Source organism: Staurois parvus, unplaced genomic scaffold (genome assembly GCF_062004578.1).
Source record: "Staurois parvus isolate SC_StPar_1 unplaced genomic scaffold, SC_StPar_1.0 ptg000017l, whole genome shotgun sequence".
Classification (NCBI taxonomy): domain Eukaryota; kingdom Metazoa; phylum Chordata; class Amphibia; order Anura; family Ranidae; genus Staurois; species Staurois parvus.
This window is the reverse complement of record NW_028317813.1, coordinates 11308500-11333481: the sequence shown is the minus strand read 5'-3', so window position 1 is coordinate 11333481 and position 24982 is coordinate 11308500. Positions and strand designations below refer to the sequence as shown.

The following is a 24982-nucleotide window of genomic DNA, read 5'->3' as shown; positions in this document are numbered from 1 at the left end:
AAGTAGACCCCTTAGGGTCGCAACATTTAGTGTTCTGTTAAAAAGGCTGCTTTATGCATTGACATAGCTCCTTATTCCCAGTCTAAGTGGATTGTATGGTCACATGTTGACTTGGCACCATCCGCAGGCAGCTTAAAGTGCCACTAAAGCTTTGTTTTTTAAGTAACAGACGTGTATACTTACTTGCACTGTGCAGTGGTTTTGCACAGAGCAGCCCCAATCCTCTTCTTTTCAGGTCCCTGCCAGCGCTCCTGACTCCTCCCCCTTGAGCATTGCCTCCAGGGAAAGCTGCTTGCCCTGGGGGCAATACTGCGCGCTCGTCCCCATGCTGCTGCTCTATGTGTCCATAAGACACATAGAGCTGCGGCTCATCAACCCCCCCCCCCACACACAAACATACTCTCTCTCCTCATTGGCGTACAGGCTGGGATTGACTGCAGCGGGAGCCCATTGGGGCCCATTAGAGTCTCAGCCATTGAGGAGGAAGAATACCCAGACAGCAGGAACTGTCAAGAACGTCACTGGATCAAAGGGGGCTCAGGTAAGGATTGGAGGGATTGGGGGGGGGAGGGGCACTGCACACAGAAGGTTTTTTACCTTCATGCATAGAATACATGAAGATAGAAAACCTTGAGCCTTTAAAACTACTTTAATTCTTCAATGACTAACTAAAAAAAGGAGAAGATAGGGAGAGAAACCAAAGTCACATTGTAAGCAAGTTGTAGTGGCCCAAAACCTCTGCTAGGTGTCAATGACCTGATGCAGTTCAATACAACAGAGAAAAAAAATACATATACGTGGAACAAAAGATATGGCAAGCCACCACGTTTAATAGATCGCAATAAGGTGGCCTTGCAGGGATTATATTTTAAGTGTTTCAATAAAAATGATCATACTTGTTGTCAGTCACTTTCCATCAGTATTTTTTGTTGGAAATGAAGAGAGTTCAGGCTGAAAAAGTATTATTTTTGATGAGGTTGTAGTGTGTGTTTGTGACATAATTCAACATTATCTTTCCTGTTTTGAATTTAAATTTAAGAAAAACTAAAATCTGCAAGGCACCATTAAAGTAACTCCCAAATATAATCCAAAATGTTTGATTGAATTTAAAAAAAAAACTACTCAGTGTGTGTGGCTAATATTCGAGAGACACCACTTCCCAGTTATAGCTGCAGTGCCTTGACTACTTGATCTGGTTAGCACATGTTCTTGAAGATGGAGAAGGCAAGACACTGCTAGATTTTAATTGAGCATCTGCTATAAACTCATTTTAAAGAAGAGGGTTGTCAGTGAGCAATACTATATAACATATCTGCATTCACATTTCTATGATCTTACTACATTAAACCGAAGATTGATTGGTGATTATATTGGAAATACTGTTTGCTCCACATTATTGAAAACATTCACTTCGACTGAGTTTTGATAAACGAATAGCTTTAGTGGGAAAGGTGAAGGCCTTGTTAGTAAACTTTTGTGGTCTCCATCTAAAACTGATAATAGATTTCTGTAAACTGTTGAGACATATATAAAACATTTTTTATTTATGCCATGTTTTGAGCACATTAGTGTAAAGTAAAATTGGTTGTTATGGACAACACAGTCCACTCCTCTGTCAAACACTTCAGTACCTCAAACATATTCAACACATTCAAGACCCTAATAACACAGCTGGACGGTGTGACGGTGTTGTACACATAAACTTGTTCCATATTACTTTGCCATGTTCCCTAATGTTGCCCTATTTTCTTCATAGTGTGGGTTTTTTAAGAGGAAGCATTACCAAGATAAGCTGCCACAGTACCATGCTGTGAAGATCCCACGGGAGGAGAGACCCATGGTTCTGGAGGAGAAGACAGGGACCATTAAAAAGAAAGACTGGGTGACAAACTGGACTGAAGATGGCTCTGTAAACAATTATTCCTAACACCATCGGTATCCTTCCCTGATGGGGTATGACCCCTCCTGTGAGCAGTCCTTGTAATGGGAAGGCTGGACCTTTACTTTTGGGTAGTTTCTTATATTTGGTTTTATGCTCTTTTGTATATAAAGAAATTATGACGTTTGAAGATATTGCAGCCTTGGCTTGATATTGCATCATCAGCTCAACAGAGCTTGCGGAGTAAATAAACCATGGTTGGTTTTAGAACCACTTCCTTCAAGTAATAATAATGTTGACTTCCCAGGAGGACTATATAAACTTTTGTGGGTCCCCCAGAAAGAGATCGCTGGGAATTGGTCTGCTCCTGCAGTCAATGACACTGACACTGTAGCATCACTGGTGGCCTGCAACTCTTTTACCACAGAGACTTTCAGGAATGTACAGATGTCTGGATATTCACATGAATTATTAAGACTCTTTCTACTTTACAATAAGAACTTGATATTTTGCTGTGTATATATTTGCAAGAGTATGAACACTGGCTTAAAAACATACACAACGTCTAGAGTATGAACCTGTGCTAAATCTCAAGTATGAATGGTTTAAGTATAATGAAGCAGAGCCAGTTACACTGAGTGAATACATGATTAATATTTATGCCTTAATCCCAAGATAAGGTTTTATATTACACAATGAGGGCACTCATGGAGTACCTCTGGGAATGGTACTGAGAAGTGTAAATGAATAGTGTAAGTTCTCCATATGACAATCCAGTTAATATGTCTTTTAGCCATAATGTAGGACAATTTTCCTGCAGTCTTTCAATCAAAGGTAACAGTTGATAAATTACACAGGATAATACAAATATAAAGACCTAGAACGCAGTTTTGAGGGTTAATTGCAATCAGTCATTCCACTGCTCTTCTCAACACAGGATAGTCCTTTGGACCCTGCCTCTCACCAGTCCACTATACAATAGTCCTTTGGAACCTGCTTCCTGCCAGTTCAAGGTACCAGTCAATGTTAGCAAATTAAGGAACTGCACTTAAAGAAATGAATAGTATTTCAATATGCTGTATTAATCACAGTGCAGGAACATAGTGGTACAACTTGTTCCATACAACTAGGGTCCTGTTGAAAAACTCAGTTGATCTGAAATGTGTTGCACTACAAATGTGAATTAACAACAGCATACCATTTAGTGCCTTAAGTCCAAATTTCTAAACCAAACAATCTCACAACTGCATTTTTGCCATAGTCATGAGAATGTGATTGCTACTTTATCCCATAGGGAAGCAGCAATAGAGACCAAACCTAGACCCAGGGATTTTCAGGGACCTACTGTACCTTTAAGATACTCAAAACTACTTTGTGCTTCCCTCTGTTCATCAGTGCAGAAGCATTATGTTAGCTTGTACCATACTATACCTATTTGTCATCTTTCTCTTTTAGAATTGTGTATGGAAGTACTTTAAAATGATTAGAATAGCAATACAAAGACTAAGGGAAAAACACAAAATATTTTTTGCATGGGTTTCCTCCGAGTACTCTGGTTTCCTCCAACACTCCAAAGACATGCTGGTAGGTTAATTGGCTCCTGCCTAAATTGGCCCTAGTATGTGTACGTATGAATGTGAGCTAGGGACCTTAGAGTGTAAGCTCCTTGAGGGTTAGGGACTGATGTGAATGTACAATATATTTAAAGCATTGCATAAACTGACCCCGCTATATAAGTACCTGCTATAAAATCATTCACACACAATTTATGATGCTCAGCTGGAGGGTAGAGGCATTATATGATACTAAGTTGCCATATTCAGGACAATTACCCCTGGTGGGCATGATTCCATGGCCACCATTTTTTTTCCATTATAACTTGTCCTCCAATCAGGGAGTTAGCTTTACATTGTACAAAATCTGTTCTACATTTACTCACAATGCCCAAAGTAATGAAATATGGGTAAACCACAACTACACTTGCACAGAAAAGGACAGCTGTTTGCTTTAACTGTAATTCTCCCTTCTGAGCTACCTAGACTATAGAACTAAGATGGAATACAGGGGCAATTCAACAAAATACTGGTTCCGGGGCAAAGGGAATGCACGTTTAGTTTAGTTTTAAATGTGAAACGGGGGGGTTGTACAGGCTTCAAGAGTCCACACGGAAGTTCATATTTCAAATGGGCCTCAACCAATTTTATTGCATTTCCAGAAATCAGATAAACCTATTATTTTACAGAAAAAAAAATAATCCTAGCCTGTTACTCAATTTACTAGGTAATTCCAGCCGCTCTTTACCAGGTAAATGGCGCTACAAAAAATAACTTGTACTTTTTACTATCAATTCAAAAAGACTTTTAGATGGGTATCTTCGTAAATGCAATATATTGGGATATGGCAAATGGTAGTAACATGAACACATACACACAGGCTGAACTGAATGGACTGGTGCCTTTAGTCAACCTCCCCAACTATGCAGCTATGTTAATTACAAGACTTCCGTTTCATATAAAGAAGGTTTAGATATGAATATATTTTAATCCCCTGAACTGCAAGCGGCCACTCATAACCTTGTTTGAGCAAGGGGGAGGATAGACTACACTGCATGAGTGAAGAAGAAAACATAAAGGTCAGAAAGTGGGATAATGAAAGGGGAGGCAGCAGCCAAAACGATTATAGGGTAGAAGAGGGGAAGTGTGGGTCTGCGAGTTTAAAGTTGAACTTTACCCATAACAACTTGTTAAAAAAATAATGTTCTTTAGCAAGAAACATATATTCCACATTAATAATTATGGTACCAAAATTAGCGTGTGCTGTAAATTGCCTCCAGCATTAGTCCCATTTTTTCTTGCTGGAGTCTGCCATTTTGCTGAAGCCCAGAGCCCCTGAGCAGCAGTAAATCTTTAAGCTGTTAACAGATCAGCCTCTAGATTTTTGGCACAATGCCGAAAAATAGAGGGCAACTGAGCATGAGCAGAGCAGGGTGAGGCAGTGTATTGTTAGATTTTAAACAGTATAGGCACTTATTTTTATTGTTTTATATACCTGCAAAAGGGGCCAGCCTGAAGTGATCTAGCAGGATTTAATTTTCAGACTAAAGTTCCACTTTAAGGGATGATACTGTGTATATACAGCATGCTCTGCTTGTCTATGCAGTAAATGATAAGTTTGCTTTAATCCACATTACAGTTGTGTATATGCCACTAAAATAAATGTTAATATGCTTTTTGTAACCGATTCTTTGCACACGGCACCTAGAAGAAATAAATTATTATGGATACAAGTTGAGGCAGTGGGTGAGCAAGCGAGATGAAAAGGGGTTTGCATTAATAAAGCAAGTTGTGTAGTTTTGCATAGTGTGAACATACAGTTGGTGTGCTAATCTCTTTTCTATTGCTTAAAATAAAAGTAGAACCTTGGCTGTGCCTGCATGGTGCTTGACCCAAAGGATATGTACTCGTAAAGCTGAACTCCAGGCAGATATTAACAATACACCAATGAATGTAGTTATATATTTTTGAAAAAAAAAGTATTAAATGTATTTTAAATGCAGCTAGTATACTGTACATACCCAAATTTTACTTGATTTTAGCCTCTTGCAATTCATTAGAGCAGCACTCAGTGAGTGCAAGGGGCAGTACTCGGGGCCAATCAGGTATTCTGAATTCATATGCTATGACAAGAACTATGCTCACAGAAGGAGAGCAGAGAGATTACCTCATCAGTCTCTTGCTGCTCCTTCACTTTTCAGCCAGTGGCTGAGAGCAGGGAGGTGATCAGGCTGTGTTGCTTAACTGCATTGTCTATCTCAGGATTGGATGGAGAGCAATACATTTCCTTTGGCTTGTAAGACAGCTTCCATGCATTTATTTGAACGGTGTAATTAGATTAGCCCAGAGTTCAGCTTTTAGACCAAAACCCCAGTCCCCCTGAGCTCAAATATAATATATTCCAAGGACTTAAGATTTGACAGTCGTCACCTGCCCCAAGCATTGTCTACATCATTTCAGTGCTCCCTTCTTCCTAGCTGGCTGGGCTTGCTTAGTAAGCTGCAATAGAGTTGAATGTGGCCACCTCCCTAGTCTGTAAATACTCTGTAGACAGCCCCATACAACTCTACATCAGCTTACTTCAGTTGCACATGTAGCAGGAGAAAGAGGAGACGAAACACTATTAACACACACTCAGCGGCTATAACATCTTCGTATAGTATGTCTTTAATTTCGGATCTGTAATATATGACATAAATATGGGCAGGTTATATAGTATACTTTGTACAACAGTGACTGTACCTTGTAAATTGTCTGAAATTAGAACAAAACTTTCATCCAAATTTGGTTAGTGTCCTGGGGTCCATTGCCATAACTTGTACCATAAATTCTTTGTTGTTATTGAAACAAATGAATTGTCCTGTAATAATAAGTATATAAAATATTTCCACAGAAAAAAATGCCTTTACCTTGACACTGATGCTCGACTTCTCTGACATATCCCTTGTCCATTAGTGTGTTATGTCCCTTCATTTCATGTTGCAGTATATGTATTAACAGGTGCTGATAACACAACACTGAATGTGACCTATGATAGCTTCATATAATAATTCACGTTGACTCATTGGAGAATAATTTTTTTTTATTGTCATGATAAATGTGAATAATACAAAAGCTTAGAATATGGCAACATAAATAAATCTATTTATACAATAGTTTTGTGAAGTTCTGTTTTTTTGTGTCGATCTGGAAAATATAATTATTGGTATAAGTTAGATCTGTAGTCCACAGTCCATGAAGCAGGGATATTGAGTCATCATACATGTCTAATTCAGCTTTGCAGTACCTTATTTTCTCTTCAGCTGTCATCTAGTGCTGACTGTAAAACTGTGAGGAAGTCTTTATAAACTGCTGTGGCACTTGTCGGGAACTTGGTAAGAACAGCATCATGGTTACATAAGGGCTTGTATAGATGGCCTTCTAAGAGACCATTTGAGCAATGCATTTATTAGGCTAACAGAATGCTTCCACTCCACTGCTGGAAGAGGAGCCTAACCCAAAAAGTGAAGATTTGCTATATTATAGGGAACATGAAGAAATGTTAACTGTGCCTAAGACCGAGAACCGAGCGATCAAACACCACTGATTGCTGAGCTCTTAGTCTTTAGTGAGCAGAGAGCCAGTCTTTCTTAACTCTGCCCCTCCTGTGCTCACTCGAGTGCTGGGCTGTGGAGGGTGTGGAAGGGGCTGGCTCAGGCTCTCGGCAGCTCGCTGAGAGGGTGAGCCAACTGCCACTCCAGGTATCTGAGTGCGCATTGACTATAAAGTCAGGACCTTTCCTGAGCCCGGACTGGCCAAGTCACATCACATCTCAGTCTCCGGCTCTCTGCTCTGCCTCTCCAGTGCTCACTTGAGTGCTGGGCTGTGGAGGGTTGTGGAAGGGGCTGGCTCAGGCTCTCAGCGGCTCGCTGAGAGGCTGAGCCAACTTCCGCTCCAGGTATCTGGGTGCGCATTGACTATAAAGTCAGTACCTTTCCTGAGCCTGGACTGGCCAGGTCACATCATGTCTCAGTCTCCAGCTCTCTGCTCTGCCCCTCCAGTGCTCACTCGAGTGCTGGGTTGTGGAGGGTGGGGAAAGGGCTGGCTCAGTCCCCCGGTGGCTTGCTGAGAGGCTGAGCCAACTGCTGCTCCAGGTATCTGGGTGCGCATTGACTATAAAGTCAGGACCTTTTCTGAGCCCACACTGGCCAAGTCACATCACGTAAGCCCGGTGTTGGCTGAAAACAGGTCACAGGAGTGCAGAACGAAGTGCACTCCTGTGACCCATAGAAGTATAGTCAAAAGAGGTTTGGCCATACTTCTCCTTTACCTCCATAGATAAAAAGAACCAGTGTACTTACACTGTCTATTGTTCACATTAGAAATAATAAAAATTAAGCAAATTATATTTTCTAACAAGAGATCAGCATTTTCTGTGTGTCATTACAGCTGTGATATATAGGCAATTCAGATGATCATGAATGGACATTAGGAGCCATTTGCCCTTACTTTCTGAGGGGGACACGCAGAATTACAAAATGCCACATCGCTTAATGTAAAATAATGTGGGAGAAAATAAAAGGAAAATATGAGAGTTGTGAGGCTCAAACAAGAAGATGGGTATGGGATCAAGGGGTGACCAGGTTGAGGGTTAGGGAAATACTTTCCATCTGCAGGGTCTGTAGAAGGGGCGGACTGACAAGTCATGGGGCCCACGGGCAATAGGGGATCATGGGGCCCCTGTGTCTTTGCCCAAACTCAAAAAAGCCTATGAAAAAGGTACCAGGGGCATCTCATGGGGCCCCCTACTGACCCCGGGCAGTGCCCGAGTTTCCAAATGGTCAGTCCGCCCCTGGTCTGTAGTGTGACAAAAGGACCATGCAGTTTCCCTGTGGCCATATAATGCCATGCATTCACATTACTTGTATGTGAAAAAAAGAAAAGCCCAAACTGATCTCCAAAGCTGTGCACAAGTCCTAAGGTGCTTTCTATAAGGAATTTAAAGATGAGCTTACATTATGATACAGGAAAAAGATACTTTCTGTGTTTACTCCATTTCAGCCCAGTACAATGACATACCAAAGTTACTGGTCCTGACATTTTGACAACTGGGATTTGCCGGCAAATGGGAGAGAGGGAACAGCAACGGGGCAGAAAAACGGCATACTACACAAGTCCTGTGTACTTCAATGACGTTTTCTTGTTCAAATATTTTATTGGAAGGCTTCATGCCAAAGTTACAATTCCAATGCAGTAATAAAAAAAAAATGCAACAAGGGTAACATAAGATTGGGACAGAGTATGAGATCAACAGGCAGAGATCGGCTATGGTTGTTTGTATCACATACAGGTATAATCAAGAAGGATGCAGAAATTCTTGCATCCAGCAGAAAATAATACATGGGTACGGGTATAACGCTCAACAGGAAAATGAGAAAACTGAAAAACAGGTATTGAAAAAACATAGAGGATAATGAGATAATGGCAACAGGAGAGACAAACAAAAAACATCAGAATACAAAGAACTGCGTGTTGATCTATATTAGGCTGGAGGTCATAGTATGGGTTAGGTAACTCATGATCAGCTATGGGTAGTAGGTAGCTACCGCCTGAGGCAGCATGGAGAAAGGCAAGTAGGTGTGCTAAGTATGACCAGGTTATCCATAGGCTTGAAATAAAGTAAGAAAGAGGAGAGAAAACAAAAACAAGGAATGGAAGCGAGGATCAGGTACAAGGGGGTATGGTACAGAAAAGATGGAGGGGGAAGGGGAAACAAGGAGTGGTAGCATGTGGAGACATGGACAGGGAAGAAAGGGAGTAGTCAGAGAAAAAAAGGGGGGTCAGAGGAAGAGAGGGAACAGGGGGGTAGCCCCAAGGGAAAGCTAGGTCCTGTGGTAGAAAGGGAACCTAAGAGCATAGGTGGACTCAACATGGATAAAGCAAGGAATCATCAAAGTCGGGAGGTTAACAGTGTTCCACTCAGGGTTTCCAAAGCCATTCAATGACATTTTCATGGGTGTGTGTAGCACATCCAAGGTCTACATCTGGTTGTTTAATGAGGCTGATATATGCCAATATACACACAAAATCCCATTCACTTTTAATGTGAACACCAGTTGCCATTATTCGTTCAAAATTGAGAATTAAAACTAAGATAGAACTTGACGTTCTGTTGCATGCTGTTCGTGTCATCTTTTGGATTGCATGTAGTCACTGTGTTTCGTGGAAGGAGACATGGCAGGCTGAGGTAACCATAGCAACCAGTGCTGCAAATTCACTGAAATCTATCTCCCGGTCATGGTTTGCATCCAGATCTGAGAAAATGACATCCAGTGTCTTTGTATCTTGAACTTGCTGCGGTGGGAAACAGTATAAACAAACAATCCTTTTATTCAGATATCATTACAGCATACAAAGATATGCAAAATAAAATTAATCTATTTACTAATTAGAACAGCACAGTAGCTTAGTGGTTAGCATCTATGCGTTGCAGCACTAGGGTTGTCCATTTGAATCCCAACTGAGACTGTGCCTGCATGGAGTTTGCATGTTCTCATGCTTCATGGGTTTTCTCCATATTCAAAAGACATTCTGGCAAGTTAGTTGGTTCCTGTCTAAACTCTAGTACAGGGCTTAAAATTTCAAGTCTAGACCTACTAGCCAGGCAAAAACCTTACTGTCCACCAGTTGCCCCACCAAACCTTGCCCAGGTCTGCCTCCAGCCCCACCTCACCCCAGGCCTGGCCCCCAACCCCACCCCCAGCCCTGCCCCCAACCACGCCCCCTAAAGCTTATGAAATTACATTTTTCTTTAGAATAAAGAGTCCAAAATATAAAAAACAGTAATTATAACATTATTTTTATGTCAATTTAAACATAACAGCAATAGCTTAATAGCAATAGGGTGCAATCAAAATATCAAGTTTTACAGCTTTAAACCTGTAGTAAACATTTTGTAGTTTTTTTTTATCTCCTGCATCTTTTAAAAGAGACTTTAGTTTACAGAAGTTTAGCCTAAGAAAAAGTGCTTATTTTGATGCCAAAAAACATGGAGACCTTAGAGAAGTGTAGAGAAGAAGTCGGAAACCGGAACTCGGCTTCAAAACGAGGCTTGGAGAGCACGTGTAATGCAAATCGATCCCCGGGCCTGGGGCTTGCATTGCAAGCCACCCGCTCCATCAATACTTTGAAGGGCATTACTGTGCTCGCCAGACAGGAGTTTCCCCTCGCATTTGGCGAGCGGCAAGCGGAATTTTCAAGCCCTGCTCTAGTACATGCAAGATCGGGACCTTAGATAGTAAGCTTCTTGAGGGCAAGGGCTGATATGAATGTACGTTATGTAGCACTGTGTAAATTATTGGAAATATCAATACCTGTATTCGGGGTGGACTGACAACACATGGGGCCCCCGGGCAATAGGGGATCATGGGGCCCCTGTGTCCTTGCCCAAACTCAAAAAAGCCTATGAAAAAGGTACCAGTGCATTCTCATGGGGCCCCCTACTGACCCCGGGCGCTCGGGCAGTGCCCGAGTTTCCAAATGGTCAGTCCGCCCCTGCCTGTATTAAATAAATACGTTTTGGTTAGAAAATTGTAAACTTCCATTCTAACACAGTGATGAAAAAATATTGATAATAAAAGTCCAATTTCAACCTAAATGATACTGCCATTGGTGGTTAAGCAGTTGCAACAATAATGTGAAAAAAGTTTTAAAGTTTTAAACCATATGACTAGGTGACCAGGTTAACCACTTGTCCTCTGAAAGATTTACCCCCCTTCATGACCAGGCCATTTATTTCCTATATGGCGCTGCGCTACTTTAACTGACAATTAGAACACTGTACGCTGAAATATATATTTTTTTTTTCACAGATTTCTTTTAGTGGTATTTGATTGCCACTGGATTTTTTTTTTTTTTTGCGCTATAAACAAAAAAAGACCGAAAACCATCCGAAAGACCAAAACAATATTTTTAACTTTTTGCTATAAAACATTTTCAATAAAATCATTTTAAAAAAAGATTTCTTCATAATTTAGGCTAAAATGTATTATGCTACATGTATTTAGTAAAAAAAATTCCAATAAGTGTGCATTAATTGGTTGATGCAAAAATTATAGCACCTACAAATGACAGTATATACACTGGAACTTTTTTTTTAATAGTAATACTAGTAATGGCAGCGACTTATAATGGGACAGTGATAGTACAGAGGGCAAAATGACACTGGCTAACTGACACTGACATCATCAGTGGCACTAATACAGTGATGAGTGCTAATAAAATGCATTGATATTGTACTAATGACACTGGGTAGGAAGGGGTTAACATCTGGGGTAATCAAAGGGTTAGCTGTGTGCCCAACATGTCTTATTGTTGTGTACTGTGTGCTGTTTTACTAAGGGATGTGCCGTTTTCTAACCATTTGCCCTCCAGAAGATTTACCCCCCTTCCTGACCAGGCCATTTTTTGCGATACAGCGCTGCGTTACTTTAACTGACAATTGCGGGCTCATGCAACGCTGCACCCAAATTAAATTTATGTCCTTTTTTCCCACAAATAGTGCTTTTGTTTCGGTGGTATTTGATCGCCTGTGCATTTTTAATTTTTTGCGCTATAAACAAAAAAAAGACTGACAATTTTGAAAAAAAACTATATTTTTGACTTTTTGCTATAAGACATATCCAGTAAAAAAATTTAAAAAATCTAATTTCGTCATAGATTTTGGTCAAAATGTATTCTGCTACATCTTTGCTAAAAAAAAATCCTAATACATGTAAATTAATTGGTTTAGGTGAAAGTTAAAGCTTCTACAAATGGCGATATATATACTGGAATTTTTTTTTTCTTTATACTAATAATGGCGGTGATCAGCGACTTATAGCGGGACTGCGGCGGGCATTCAGACACTGGGGGGGAACTGACTAACTGCTACTGACATCCCAAGGATCGGTGCTAATAAAAAGCACTGACACTCTACTAATCGCACTGGGCAGGAAGGGGTTAACATCTGAGGCGATCAAAGGGTTAACTATGTGCTGTTTTACTGTGTGTGTTTTACTAGGGAAACATGCTGCTTTGTATTACTCTGCTATGCAGAACAATACAAAGCAGAATGTCGGTGCTGACAGGGGACAGATCTGTGTTGTTTACACACAGGTCTCTCCCCTGTCACTGTTCCTTGGCAATCACTGGGTGCCAACGGGGAATCTTCGGTCAGGACCCGGTGATCGGCAGCTGTAGCCACCAGTGGTGGTGCGGCTAGAGCAGTGCACGCCCCCTACTCGGAAAAGCAAAATCACATACTGTATATATATATATATATATATATATATATATATATATATGTGTGATTTTGTGCAGCCCTGCCACCCTTTAGCAATAGTTCTGCTATAGGGCAGCGGGGAGACAGATCTCTCTCCTGTCACTCGCTCCGTGGCATGTAAGGGAACTAGTGACAGCGCAGCTGGGTGGGTGGGCGTGCACGCATGCCCCCTACCCAGTAGAGCAGACCCACATTTATATACGTGATTCTGCATAGCCAGCCTGCACTGTAGCAGTAAAACTACAGTGTATGGTCAGCGAGTGGTTAAAGCAGAAGTTTCAGTATGTCTTTTTCTGCACAGTCACATTGGTCCAGCTTGGACCAAAGTAAGTATGTGCTATACCTGACCAATCCCTGTGGAAGCATAACCCCTTGACGCCGAGCGCACACAAATATGCGGCCTCGCGGCGTCTGGGACTTGACGCCAAGCGGCCGCATATTTGCGTGCAGTTAGAAAATACATATGTGCTGAGAGCGCGTGCCCTGTGCGCTCCCAGCACATATGTCCATGACTTACAGAAAGGTCCCAATCTCCCCTTTCGATCGGGGCCTTTTCCGATCATGTGACCATCGTGACAGCGGATCACGGCAGTCACATGACCCTAAAACCCCACCCGCCTCCCAGCTTCTGAAACTGTTAAAGAACCAGGAGGCGCCGGCGCAAAGTGGTTACAATCACTGTAGTAGGCACTACTACCCCAGTGATTGCTTCTGACTTCTGGGTCCTGTGCTGCATAGTGAACACAGGGGGCTGCCTTGTTGCATAGTGAATAGAGAGGGTCACAGAGATGCCATTTAGGGAGCGCTCTATATTTTCTCACACATCGCTTTCCTGCCTCCCCACCTTATCCAGTCAGAGAACACTTTGCATTCATTGTGAGAATACAAAGTCCTCTCTGAATGGCACAGAAACCAAACCTAGCAGTGATCACTGGAGTAGAGGTGTATACTACACTGATTTCCAGCTTGCACAGGAATCCACAGCTATGACACATGCATACTTACATTGGACCAAACTGGACCAATATAACAATGCAAAAAAGCCATGCCTGAGCTTCAGCCTTGGTCTATACAGTTGTGCTCAAAAGTTTACATACCCTGGCAGAAATTGTGAAATTTTGGCATTGATATTGAAAGTATGACTGATCATGCCACAAAATTCTCTTTTATTGAAGAATGATGATCATATGAAGCCATTTATTATCAAATAGTTGTTTGGCTCCTTTTTAAATCATAATGATAACAGAAATCACCCAAATGGCCATGATCAAAAGTTTACATACCCTGGAATGTTTTGGAATGTTTGGCCTTGGTACAGACACACAAGGTGACACACATGGGCTAAAATCCCAATTAGAGGTTAATGTCCCACATCTGTGGCTTTTTAAATTGCAATTAGTGTCAGTGTATAAATAGTCAATGAGTTTGTTAGCTCTTACGTGGAAGCACTGACTAGGCTAGATACTGAGCCATGGGGATCAGAAAAGAGCTGTCAAAAGTCCTGCGTAACAAGGTAATGGAACTTTATAAAGATGTAAAAGGACATAAAAATATGTCCAAGGCCTTGAATATGCCTATCAGTACTGTTAAATCACCTATTAAGAAGTGGGAAGTTCGGGGATCTCTTGATAGTAAGCCAAGTACAGGTAGACCAAGAAAGATTGCAGGCACAACTGCCAGAAGAATTGTTCGAGATACAAAGGGAAACCCATAGGTAACCACAAGAAAAATACAGGCTGCTCTGGAAAAAGACAGTGAGGTTGTTTTGAAGGAGCTCAATATGATGACACTTGAACAAAAATGAGCTGCATGGTCAAGGTGCCAGAAAGAAGCCTTTACTGCATCAATGACACAAAGAGGCCTGGTTAGGCATGTCAAGGTGTTATCAGGCATATTGTAACCAGGCTTTTTTGTGGCATTGGTGCAGTAAAAGCTTCTTTCTGGCACCTCGACTAAACAGCTCATTTTTGTTCAAGTATCACCGTATTGTACTCCTTCAAAACAACCACACTATCTTTTTCCAGAGCAGCCTGTATTTCTTTTGAGGTTGCCTGTGGGTTTTTCTTTGAATCCCAGACAATTATTCTGTCAGTTATGGCTGCAATCGTTCTTGGTCTACCTGACCTTGGCTTGGTATCAAGAGATCCCTGAACTTTACACTTCATAATAAGTGATTTAACAGCACTGATTGGCATATTTAAGGCTTTGGACATCTTTTTATGTCCTTTTCCATCTTCATAAAGTTCCATTACCTTGTTACGCAGGACTTTTGAAAGTTCTTTTCTGAGCCCCGTGGCTCAGTATCTAGCCTATTCAGTGGTTCCACGTAAGAGCAAACAAACTCATTGACTATTTATACATTGACACTAATTGCAATTTAAAAAGCCACAGATGTGGGACATTAACCTCTAATTGGCATTTTAACACGTGTGTGCTGGAGAGTGCAAAATCTGGTGCAGGTCTGCATGGAAACCAATCAGCTTCCAGGTTTTATTCTCAAAGCTTAATTGAACAAGCTGAAGTTAGACGCTGATTGGTTACCATGCACCAGATTTTGCACTCTAAAGTTTTAGTAAATCAACCCCAATGAGTGCATTTCTTATCAGATACTCTGAGTGTTCTACACAAAGGGTCCTTTCACATGATCAAGTCTGCTTTTCAGTTTTTCAGGCAGACATGCGTAACGACCCCCTGCTGAGCACTCCACATGAAAGGAGCCTTGTAACATTCTGAAAATACAGAATTATTCTACTCACCTTGACAAATGAGGACATCTGTGAGTTAATTAACTCCTTCAGATCTTTTTTCTTCAGTTTACAATCTTTTCCAGAATAAGAATGGAAGACCTGAATTATATTCACCATTGATCTTTCTAGTTCTGTTAGCTCTTGTCTGCTGTGGCCAAAATAAAAGGTGACATATATAATACAGTCTGTCAGTTGCGTTAACACAGAAGTCTTGATTTTACAGAGTCGTCCTGTAACATAGTTTATTACCTGCTGATCTGGCCAGTAGGTCTGTTATTGTTCAACTTCCTCTAACAAACCAAGCTGTCCAGCCAAAGGTGTACAGTTAGAAGGCTGAGACAAACCAATTAACACTGACGGGTGCATACAATGGTCAGCTTTTATGTAAAATTTGCATTTATCCCAAAAGGACAAAAATATATTTATGCAATAGCTTAGAAACTGTTAGATAGATTTCAGAAAAGTCATCTAAATCTACAATACTGCTGTCCAAGAGTGGCTACATTGCTCCTCCATACATATAGTGGAGGAGTGAAAGTAAGACACCCCAAGGCAACTGTCTTACTGCCCAATCACTAGATGAAAATAAAGGAATAAAAGCTTGAACAAAAGAAAACTATTGCAGATTGCAGCCACCCAGGGGCGGACTGACAACTCATGGGGCCCCCGGGCAATAGGGGATCATGGGGCCCCTGTGTCCTTGCCCAAACTCAAAAAAGCCTATGAAAAAGGTACCAGGGGCATCTCATGGGGCCCCCTACTGACCCCGGGCCCTCGAGCGGTGCCCGAGTTTCCAAATGGTCAGTCCACCCCTGCAGCCACCACATCCAATGATTGGTAAGCTACAGTATATTAAGATTTTGTTTTTGGGTTTATTTACGTTTTAAGGGCTGGTTCACCCTTATGCTTTAGAAAAAGAATGGTTTTGGCAAAGGCACACAGTTCACACTAGAATGTAGGTGGCAGATCAGAAGCAGTACAAAGTGAAAAATGCATGCAGCATATCTGCATTTTTCTAAACCGCACCAGAGCTCTCTGCTTTTCCCTGGTACACAGAAATGAAAGATATCCCCCCCCCCCCCAAAGCCCATAAGGCTTGGATACCAGCCTGCACAGAAAATGGCTTATTTAAAATAAACAGTGCAGCGCTAATAAATAATATATAAATATAGATATCCAATGAATACATGATTCAATATACCCCTAAAAATAAATCCAAAGTAATCAGTAAATATATAATAGTGTCATGCGTGTATTCCCTCATAGGGAATATCTAGTGCAAAAAGTGACAAATATAATCATAAACAATATGGTGGCAAGACACATACAGTGCTCAAAAAAAGATGAACCAATATTCAGTTGCAAGAAAAGTCCAAACAATTGATAATAATAATGATGATGCAATGCTTAGTGATGGTCTTCACACTCCACTCTTCATGCAAAAGTAATGTGCAGTGTGCGTGATTCACACGTGACAATCCTTTAACGGCCAAAATGCCCTGATGAAGTCACGTGCTGAGCGTGACGCAAAGCGCTGGTACGTGGGGAGAAGCTTCCGTTAACGCGGTGACGTCATTTCCGGCGTGGGGGCCGCTGCAGGCATTATCCTGGTATAATTGTTTTCAGCCAGCGATCGGATTTCATGTAAAAGCAATCCTAGTGGCTAATTAGCCACAGGATTGCTTTTACAAGTGGCGTGAGGAGATGCCCCCCCTTTTGCTGCTTTCCATGACTTTCTCGGGCAGTCCAGTGCCTTCGGGCAACGTGAGAATGCAGCCGGCATTTCCTCCAGCTGACCACAGAGCTGATTGGAGACCGGAATGGGGCCAATCATCTCTATAGAAAACCGCAAGCTACGAGCATTTCATCACTTTGGTTTTGCCAGATCTAAACAGCGCCATTTTTAAATTGGGAAAGCATCTGATCACACCGATTTTGGTGAAAGCAGATGATTTAATGGCAGAGGAGATATCTAGAGTCTAAGAGACCTCAGATTTCTCAGAAAAGAGTACCTGTTACTGCCTAGTTCCAATCACAGTGGATATTTACATTCTCTGTGATAACAATAAAAGTGATAAAAAAAAAGAAAGGGACAGTGTAAAAGTAATTTTAAAAAATAAAAAAACAAACAAACAAAGCACCCTTGTCTCCCCGTGCGAGCGTGCAACGGTGTACGCAAGCGTCGGCCCCATGTCGATATGTAAACAGCAGTTGCACCATGCATGTGAGGTATCACTATGAACGTCATTGATGGCAGTAATTCTAGCACTAGACCTCCTGTGTAAATCTAAAATGGTAGCCTGTAAAGGCTTTTAAAGCATCGTCTATGGATAATAAAAATGTATGTAGTTTGTTGCCATTGCACAGGGTGTGAGCAGTTTTAAAACTTGTCATGTTTGTATCTATTTACTCGACATACCATCATCTTTTATAATATACCAAACAATTGGCCAATATATTGTGTTTTGTGCATTCAAATTTTAAAAAGTGCATTGTTTTAAAAAAATTTTTGTTTGAAAAATCACTGCGCAAGTACTATGTGCATTAAAAAATTGCAACACCCACCATTATACTCTCTAGGGCATCTGCTTTAAAAAACGTATAATGTTTGGGGTTCAAAGTAATTTTCTAGCAAAAAATACTGATTTTCACATGTGAACAAAAAGTGTCAGAAAAGGCTTGGTCTTCAAGTGGTTAGAAGAGTGAGTGATGAGTGGCATAAGCTTCTAATGCTGTGCATAAAATGCCAAGATAACAACCCCCCCTCCCCCAAATGACCCTTTTTGGAGTGTAGACACGCCAAACTATTTGCTGAGAGGCATGTTGAGCCAATAGAAGAATTTATTTTTTACCACAATTTTTGGAAAGTGACCAAATTTTCTTTTTTTTTGCACAAAGTTGTGAATTAAATGATATATTGCTCAAACATGCCATGGGTATATATAGAATTACTCCCCAAAATAAATTCTGCAATTCTCCCGAGCATGAAGATATCACATGCAAGAGATTTTTTGGCAGTCTAGCTGCGTATGGACCACAAAATCCAATAAGCATCTTCAGGCTTTTAAAGGGTTTTTATTACACTTCCTTACTACCTATCACGGTTTTGGAGGCCCTGAAATGCCAGAATAGTACAACCGCACCCCCCCCCCCCCAAAATGACCCCTTTTTGTAAAGTAGACACCCCAAGGAATTTGAAAAGAGGCGTGGTAAGTATTTTGAAGATCTCGTCTGTTGCCACAAATTTCTGAAAAATTAAGAAAGAAAACGAAAACATATTTTTTCTTTTGTTTTTTCTTTTTCAAAACCTTGTGAGAAAAAATGAGATCTGCAAATGCTCACAGTGCCTCTTGTTAAATTCCAATGTGTGCATACTTTCCAAAAAGGGGGGGGGGGTTGTGTTATCCTGGTCAGGAAGCGGGGTAAACCTTCCGGAGGGCAGTGGTCAATAAGGCTTACCTGTAGGTACTGTAAATATCTAGTAAACGTGCACCATTTAGAAGATATGTACTGTAGCAGTGACCGTGACATGCATGCGCACTAGCATACTAGCACATTATATTATTAACTTGCAGAGAGAAGTCTTTGTAGATTTATTTTTTTGTGATTTACTACCGTGTTAAAGGAAACCGAAAGGCAAAACTTTATTTTTTAGTTTTGGTACAGAGAATGGTTAAATCCCTTCTTTTGCCTTCTGTGTTCCATAGGTGAAATTTTCTATCACTTTTTGTTCTGCAGACTCAACAATAAAGCGATAAAAATTTCTCCAGAGTGAGAATTCCAAACTGTATTAGGCAGTTGTCACTGCAACAAGTGTCCCCATTAGAAGACTTCCTGCTTCAGATTTTGCCTCACAGTTCCGGTGACAATGGTTACTAGAAAAAAAAAAAGAGGGGGTGAATGTCCTAAATGGGGACACAGACAATTATATTCTCTTGATTGGGTTGCTAACCCTATATGTGGTGTCTTAGACTATATAGAATGTGTTGGTTCCCAGTAAAGAGATTACTTATTAACAATTTATCCTGTCCCCCACTATCCTTTTTACAGTTTCTGAGGCAGCAGGAGTCATCAGAACGTTTATAATTTCAGTAATGCCCATAAACATGCATTACTCCAAGGACCAAAATAGTACCACAGAACCATTGAATCCTTTCCATTTTTTCATGAATTGTGCATCCTCACTGGAATATCTGAATAGTCCATCTAAGTCAGTGTCAATAAATCTGAAGTTTAAAGTGGTCCTAAAGGCAAGCAAGACATTCTCTGCATGAAGGTAAAACCTTCTGGATGCAGCTGCCCTCCAGCCCCTTCTTATAGTTACCTAAGCCCAATTTCAATCCAACGCTGTGCCCAAAAGCAGGTCAGAGACTCTAAGACATTGAAGCCAGACACAGAAAGGAAACTAGCATTTACAAAAAAAGACCAGTCATGGCAGTTCCCATACTTTTATCATGACAGTGCCACATTATTATTATACAGTATTTATATAGCGCCAAAGGGTATGCTCAGCACTGTACAGTAGCAGGGGGGACAGAACATGAGACAAGACAGTAACAATACAATACACGAGGGGTTCGAGGGCCCTGCTCTTTCGAGCTTACAATCTAGGAGGGAGGGGAAGGTGGTACAGGAGGAAAAGGCTGTGGGGGATGGAGTGGTGGGAGGAGTGGAGGAGGTTAGTTGTTAGGTGAGGTCAGGTGTTAGGTGAGGTTGGGGTAGGCTTCTCTGAAGAGGAGGGTTTTCAGGGTGCGCCTGAAGGTGAGGAGGGTAGGTGACAGTCTGATGGATTGGGGTAGGGAGTTCCAGAGGATGGGGGAAGTCCTAGAGAAGTCCTGCAATCGGGCGTGGGAGGAGGAGACCAGGGAGCTAGAGAGTAGGAGGTCCTGTGAGGAGCGGAGGGCACGGGTAGGGAAGTATTTGGGTATCAGGTCAGTTATGTAGTTTGGGGCGGCGTTGTGAATGGCTTTGTAGGTCAGAGTTAAAGCTGAACTGTGAGGAAACAGAAATCCACCCTTGAAGTGGGGCTCCCACTGCTCTGCAAGGGTTAGGGTAACACTAATGTATTGTTTAAAAAGAATAAATCAATTCAAATTTGTATTCTTATCTCAAAAAGTACCTTTTATTGCTCTCACCCTCTTCCAACTCTCCAAATTATTTTTTTACTGCTGCTGTGATTTGATTTCCTGTTAGAGGGGGGCTACCTTCATTCTCCATGGTCCCACTGTATGTAGGAACATTGCCATCCTCTGTTGCTTGCTCTTGTGCTATGGACTATGGCAGTGGTCTTCACACTGTGGCCCGCAGGCCAGATGCGGCCCTTTCCTTGACATTATCCAGCCCTTGGGGCATTAATTCTCCCACTTAGATGAGACTCTATTCCTCCCACTGACACCAATGATGGGACATAATTCCTCCCACTGCCGCAAACGACGGGGCATTATAACTTCCACTGAAGCCAAAGATAGGGCACTATTCTTTCTGCCGACACCAATCATGGGGCATAATTCCTCCCAATGACACCAAAGATCAAGCATAATTCTTCCCACTAATATAAATAAGGAAACATTAATTCTTCCACTGACACCAATGATGGGTCACTATTCCTTCAACTGACACCACCAATGAGGCACAATGACTCCTACTGAAACCAACAATGGGGCACTATTCCTTCCACTTATACCAATGATGGGGCACTATTCCTTCTCCTACTGATCACAAGTGTTATCTGATTTTTTTTTTTACTCACATTGACCACCAAGCTTGAGGCATGTTCTACTCCCACTGGCCACAGTCCAGCCCTTGAAAAGTTTGAAGGACAATAAACTTTGTTTAGAAGGCTTGGAGATCCCTGCACTATGGGATTAGTAGTGTGCATAGAGTAGTGCATATCACTGCAACTAATATACACTGTTCGTTCCAAACAGAAGCAAAGGGGGAAAAGTGAGGTTTGAGGGCTCAAGGAGAACATTACAGAAAAACACAGAAACAAACAATTTCATGAAAAACATATTACAGGCCCAATATATAGTAGGTGTGTATGGGTTCCTTTTGGAGAATAAGAATATTGTTTAGTGTCACTTTAAAGGATCATTTATTCCTAGGGTACCAGTAAAAAGCACTTTTACATACTTTACCCGTCGCTTCCCTGGCACTCACCATTCTCATCATATTCCCTATGTTCAGGCTTTGGGTGGGCCTTTGGCATGCTCAGGCACAATGTAAGGCCATTGTCCCTGTATTGTACTTAATGATGTCAGAATTCCTGCGACCAACACAGCACCTTATAGAAGAGGATTTCATGACCTGGTCGCATAGCATGGAGGGAACCTGTGGGAGGGGGGGGGATTAGGTAAGTTAAAGTCCTTTTTTACTGGTACCCTAGGCATAAATTAGCATTTAACCCTTGCAATGCGCCAATATAACAGGATTATTCTTTTCTCTGGAATTCAGCTTTAAGACAGCCTATTAATTTTAACCACTTGACATCCAGAAGGTTTTACCCCCTTTCATTACCAGGACATTTTTTGCTATTCAGCACTGTGCTACTTCAACTGGCAATTGCTCAGTCATGCAACACTGTACCCAAATGAAATTAATATATTTAATTCCACACTAATAGAGCTTTCTTTTGGTGGTGTTGGATCACCACTGGGTTTTGTAATTTTTTTTAAATAAATGAAAAATACTGAACATTTTGAAAAAAAACAATGTTTTACTTTGTTAAAAAACATATCCAATAAAATAAAATCCCTTCATAAATTTAGGTCAGAATGTATTCTGCTACATGTCTTCGGTATAAAAAAAAATCCCACAAACACTGTGTTTTTGGAAACATTATACTATTGGGGACACTAGTATAGTTCTGATCGTGATTTAGATACTAGTAATGGCGATAATAGTGTGACTGTGATCTGTGGCAAGCAATCTGGCACTAACTGATACTGGCTGGGAGGAAACTAACTGACTAATTTACACCGACGTCGTTAGTGACACAGTGAACAGTAACAATACTATACACTGTACTAATGACACTGACTGGGTAACAGGAGTGATCAGGAGGGCAATCGAGGGGTTAAATGTGTGCTTAACAAGTGTATGTGTGCTGCTTGTACTCACAGATCTGTCTGGGTCTCTCCTTGCTTTCAGTTCTGAACGGTAACTAAATGCAGGGAGCAATCCATCCAGAACAGTCAAAATCATTGGTTGTAATCTGCTGACAAACTACTGCTGTGTCCAACCACAGCACGAGAGGCAGGGGGCGCGTACACCAGTAAACCCGGAAGATCGCGCAACGTAGGCATACATCGCTGAGCCTAGGGGAGCCACCCACCAACAGTTCATTTACTCCTGGTGGGCGGCTACCCTAAATGAACTGGTGGCGGCATCAAGTAGATAATGGGCCAGTAATGCACCGTAAAGTGGAACTTAACCCTAAACAGGAAGTTCCATTTTTAAGAATCCTCCTCCCCTCTTCTAACATTATTGGAGGTTTATTTTTTTGGTGGGGAGCGGGTACCTGGTTTTGACAGGTATCTGCTCCCACTTATGCTGGAATTGCCTAGGCAAGTCCACCGGAAGTTCTCCTTTACTTCACAGGTCCCAAGAGGCTATGGAGCCTTTCACAAAGCACAGCATGACTTACACATGAGCAGTGGGAAGCTGGTTGGGAAGCCGCAAGGAGTCACAGCCGGCTTCCCACATTAAACATATCGGCGCTGGGGACCCGAAGACTGGCCCAGGTGAGGATGGCGTTGGATTGCTGGACAGGTAAGTGACCTTTTATTTAAAGTCAGAAGCTACAGTATTTTTTCTAAAGACTGAAGATCCTCTTTAATGTACTAAAAATCAGTACACTGCATCACATGGCATGTGCTTTGTTGTGTGCTGCATTGGGAGTATTTCCTGCTACTAAAACAGTTCAGTAGGGTGCCAAGCAAAAGTCACAGTTTTGCAGTAACATTCTGTAAAATATGCATTTTAACTTGTGTTACTGTAACATAGCAATTTGAATGAGTATGAATAATACCTGTAATAGAAAAAGTCTTGACCTCACCCTTGATTCATTTAAAACACAAATGAGTCGATAATAAATTAAATTGTTTTCCCAACATTATCCTAGGGAAACTTGCAAAATGCTAATACTGGATAAACATACACTCTGACAATTAAAGGGAAAATATTAAATTAACTGGGTAATATCCCAAAACATTAAGGTGTGAAGATTTAGATGTGAAAATAAAAATGTAAAAATAATACCCTAAAACTCAACAACATTGATTCTAGACACAGTACTAATACAGCCTTGTTATATATTCAGTTGTATAATTTATGAGGAGCATTTAGTGTTATTTTTTATTAATTAATGGTTATCTTTGTAATAACAATAGGATATTGTTTGTCATTGGGACTCTAAATACAGTATGTTGGGCATATATTACATTCTGATTTAAGCAGTAACTATTTCTCCTAAGCATGTGTAATATGTCAAGAAATTCCATATTTCCTTTGCTTGGTAATGTACCCATTCCCCAGTGTCTGTATTCTCATTTACTATACAGAAGTCCCATTGCCTTTCCTGTCTATGAACTAACCGATAAAGAACAGCTAATAACCAATTACATTCTAATATACAGAAATACAGATAAAATGCAGAACAACAAATTAATAATTAAAGCGCTTCACATTATTAACTACATAATCACTGCTGTCACCTAACAGGAGAGTCAATCAATATATAAACATAGTTACCCATTAGGCAAATTGGCAGGACTGGCATCTTCTGGCTTCACTGTGTCCATGTTCCTGGCTGTTGTGGCAAATGAACAGTTCACCATTTATGTCACTTACCATGAGCACTGTGGTATCCACCTCCTTTCAGCCTCTTCCCATAAATCAAAAACCACTTAGGTAAAATTTCTTTCTGACAATAAATCGGATATTAGGACAGCATAATGGAAAGTTAATGTGAAAACCATTTGGTGCACAGCCTAATGTATTTTCAGCTATAGATGTTAATAGATCTGTTGCTGTAGACAGCATCTATCAAATGCTGAGCAGTATTACTGTCTATGGCGATTGCTCTCATTGATGTGTACAAAGGAGCCTAATTCACAAAAGCTGTTTTTCATTTCCATTTTCAATTGAATTGTAATTTCAATATTTTAATTTTTTTATTGATGTGTTGCTTTTTGTAAATATGGTATTTTTGAGGATTTTAAATGCAACGCTAGCACATACTGCTGTAACTGGTTACCTACCTGGCCATTGGAAATTCAGCCTGATGACTACGCCACCAGAACTATGCAGATACCGTTGGCCAGCACAGCGAGGTAGAATGATCCCTGGGCAAACTATGACTGTATAGTTCTGGCAAAAGCACTGCCCAATTCTAATTTATCAAAGATATACCTAATATTAAGTTCTCCACAGGATGAATTTTTAATGCATTGTACCTGTGTGCAAGATCATAAAGGGCCCCCTTCTCTGAAAAAAAAAAATG

The 24982-nt window shown here is 41.0% G+C and overlaps 2 protein-coding genes across 4 annotated transcripts in view; one reads left to right on the top strand and one right to left on the bottom strand.

Annotated features, from left to right (window-relative positions):
• The window catches only part of ITGA7 (integrin subunit alpha 7), a 202105-nt gene extending 195518 nt beyond the window's left edge, over window positions 1-6587 (top strand). For 2 of the 3 annotated variants that reach the window (XM_089679696.1, XM_089679687.1), the window contains exon 25: window positions 1757-6587. In XM_089679696.1, the coding sequence (XP_089535822.1) occupies window positions 1757-1927 (171 nt within the window). In that variant the 3' untranslated portion in view covers window positions 1928-6587. The remainder of the gene's footprint in view (window positions 1-1756) is intronic. The other variant, XM_089679702.1, reaches the window with a different exon arrangement.
• Window positions 6497-24410, bottom strand: LOC149473304 (protein S100-B-like). The gene is made up of 3 exons (XM_089679715.1): window positions 24232-24410; window positions 15490-15628; window positions 6497-9765 (listed from the first exon to the last, which is right to left on the bottom strand). Exons 1-3 carry the CDS (start codon window positions 24315-24317, stop codon window positions 9622-9624), a joined length of 369 nt encoding a protein of 122 aa, XP_089535841.1. The 5' UTR covers window positions 24318-24410; the 3' UTR covers window positions 6497-9621.
• Between the last annotated feature and the right edge of the window lie 572 nt (window positions 24411-24982).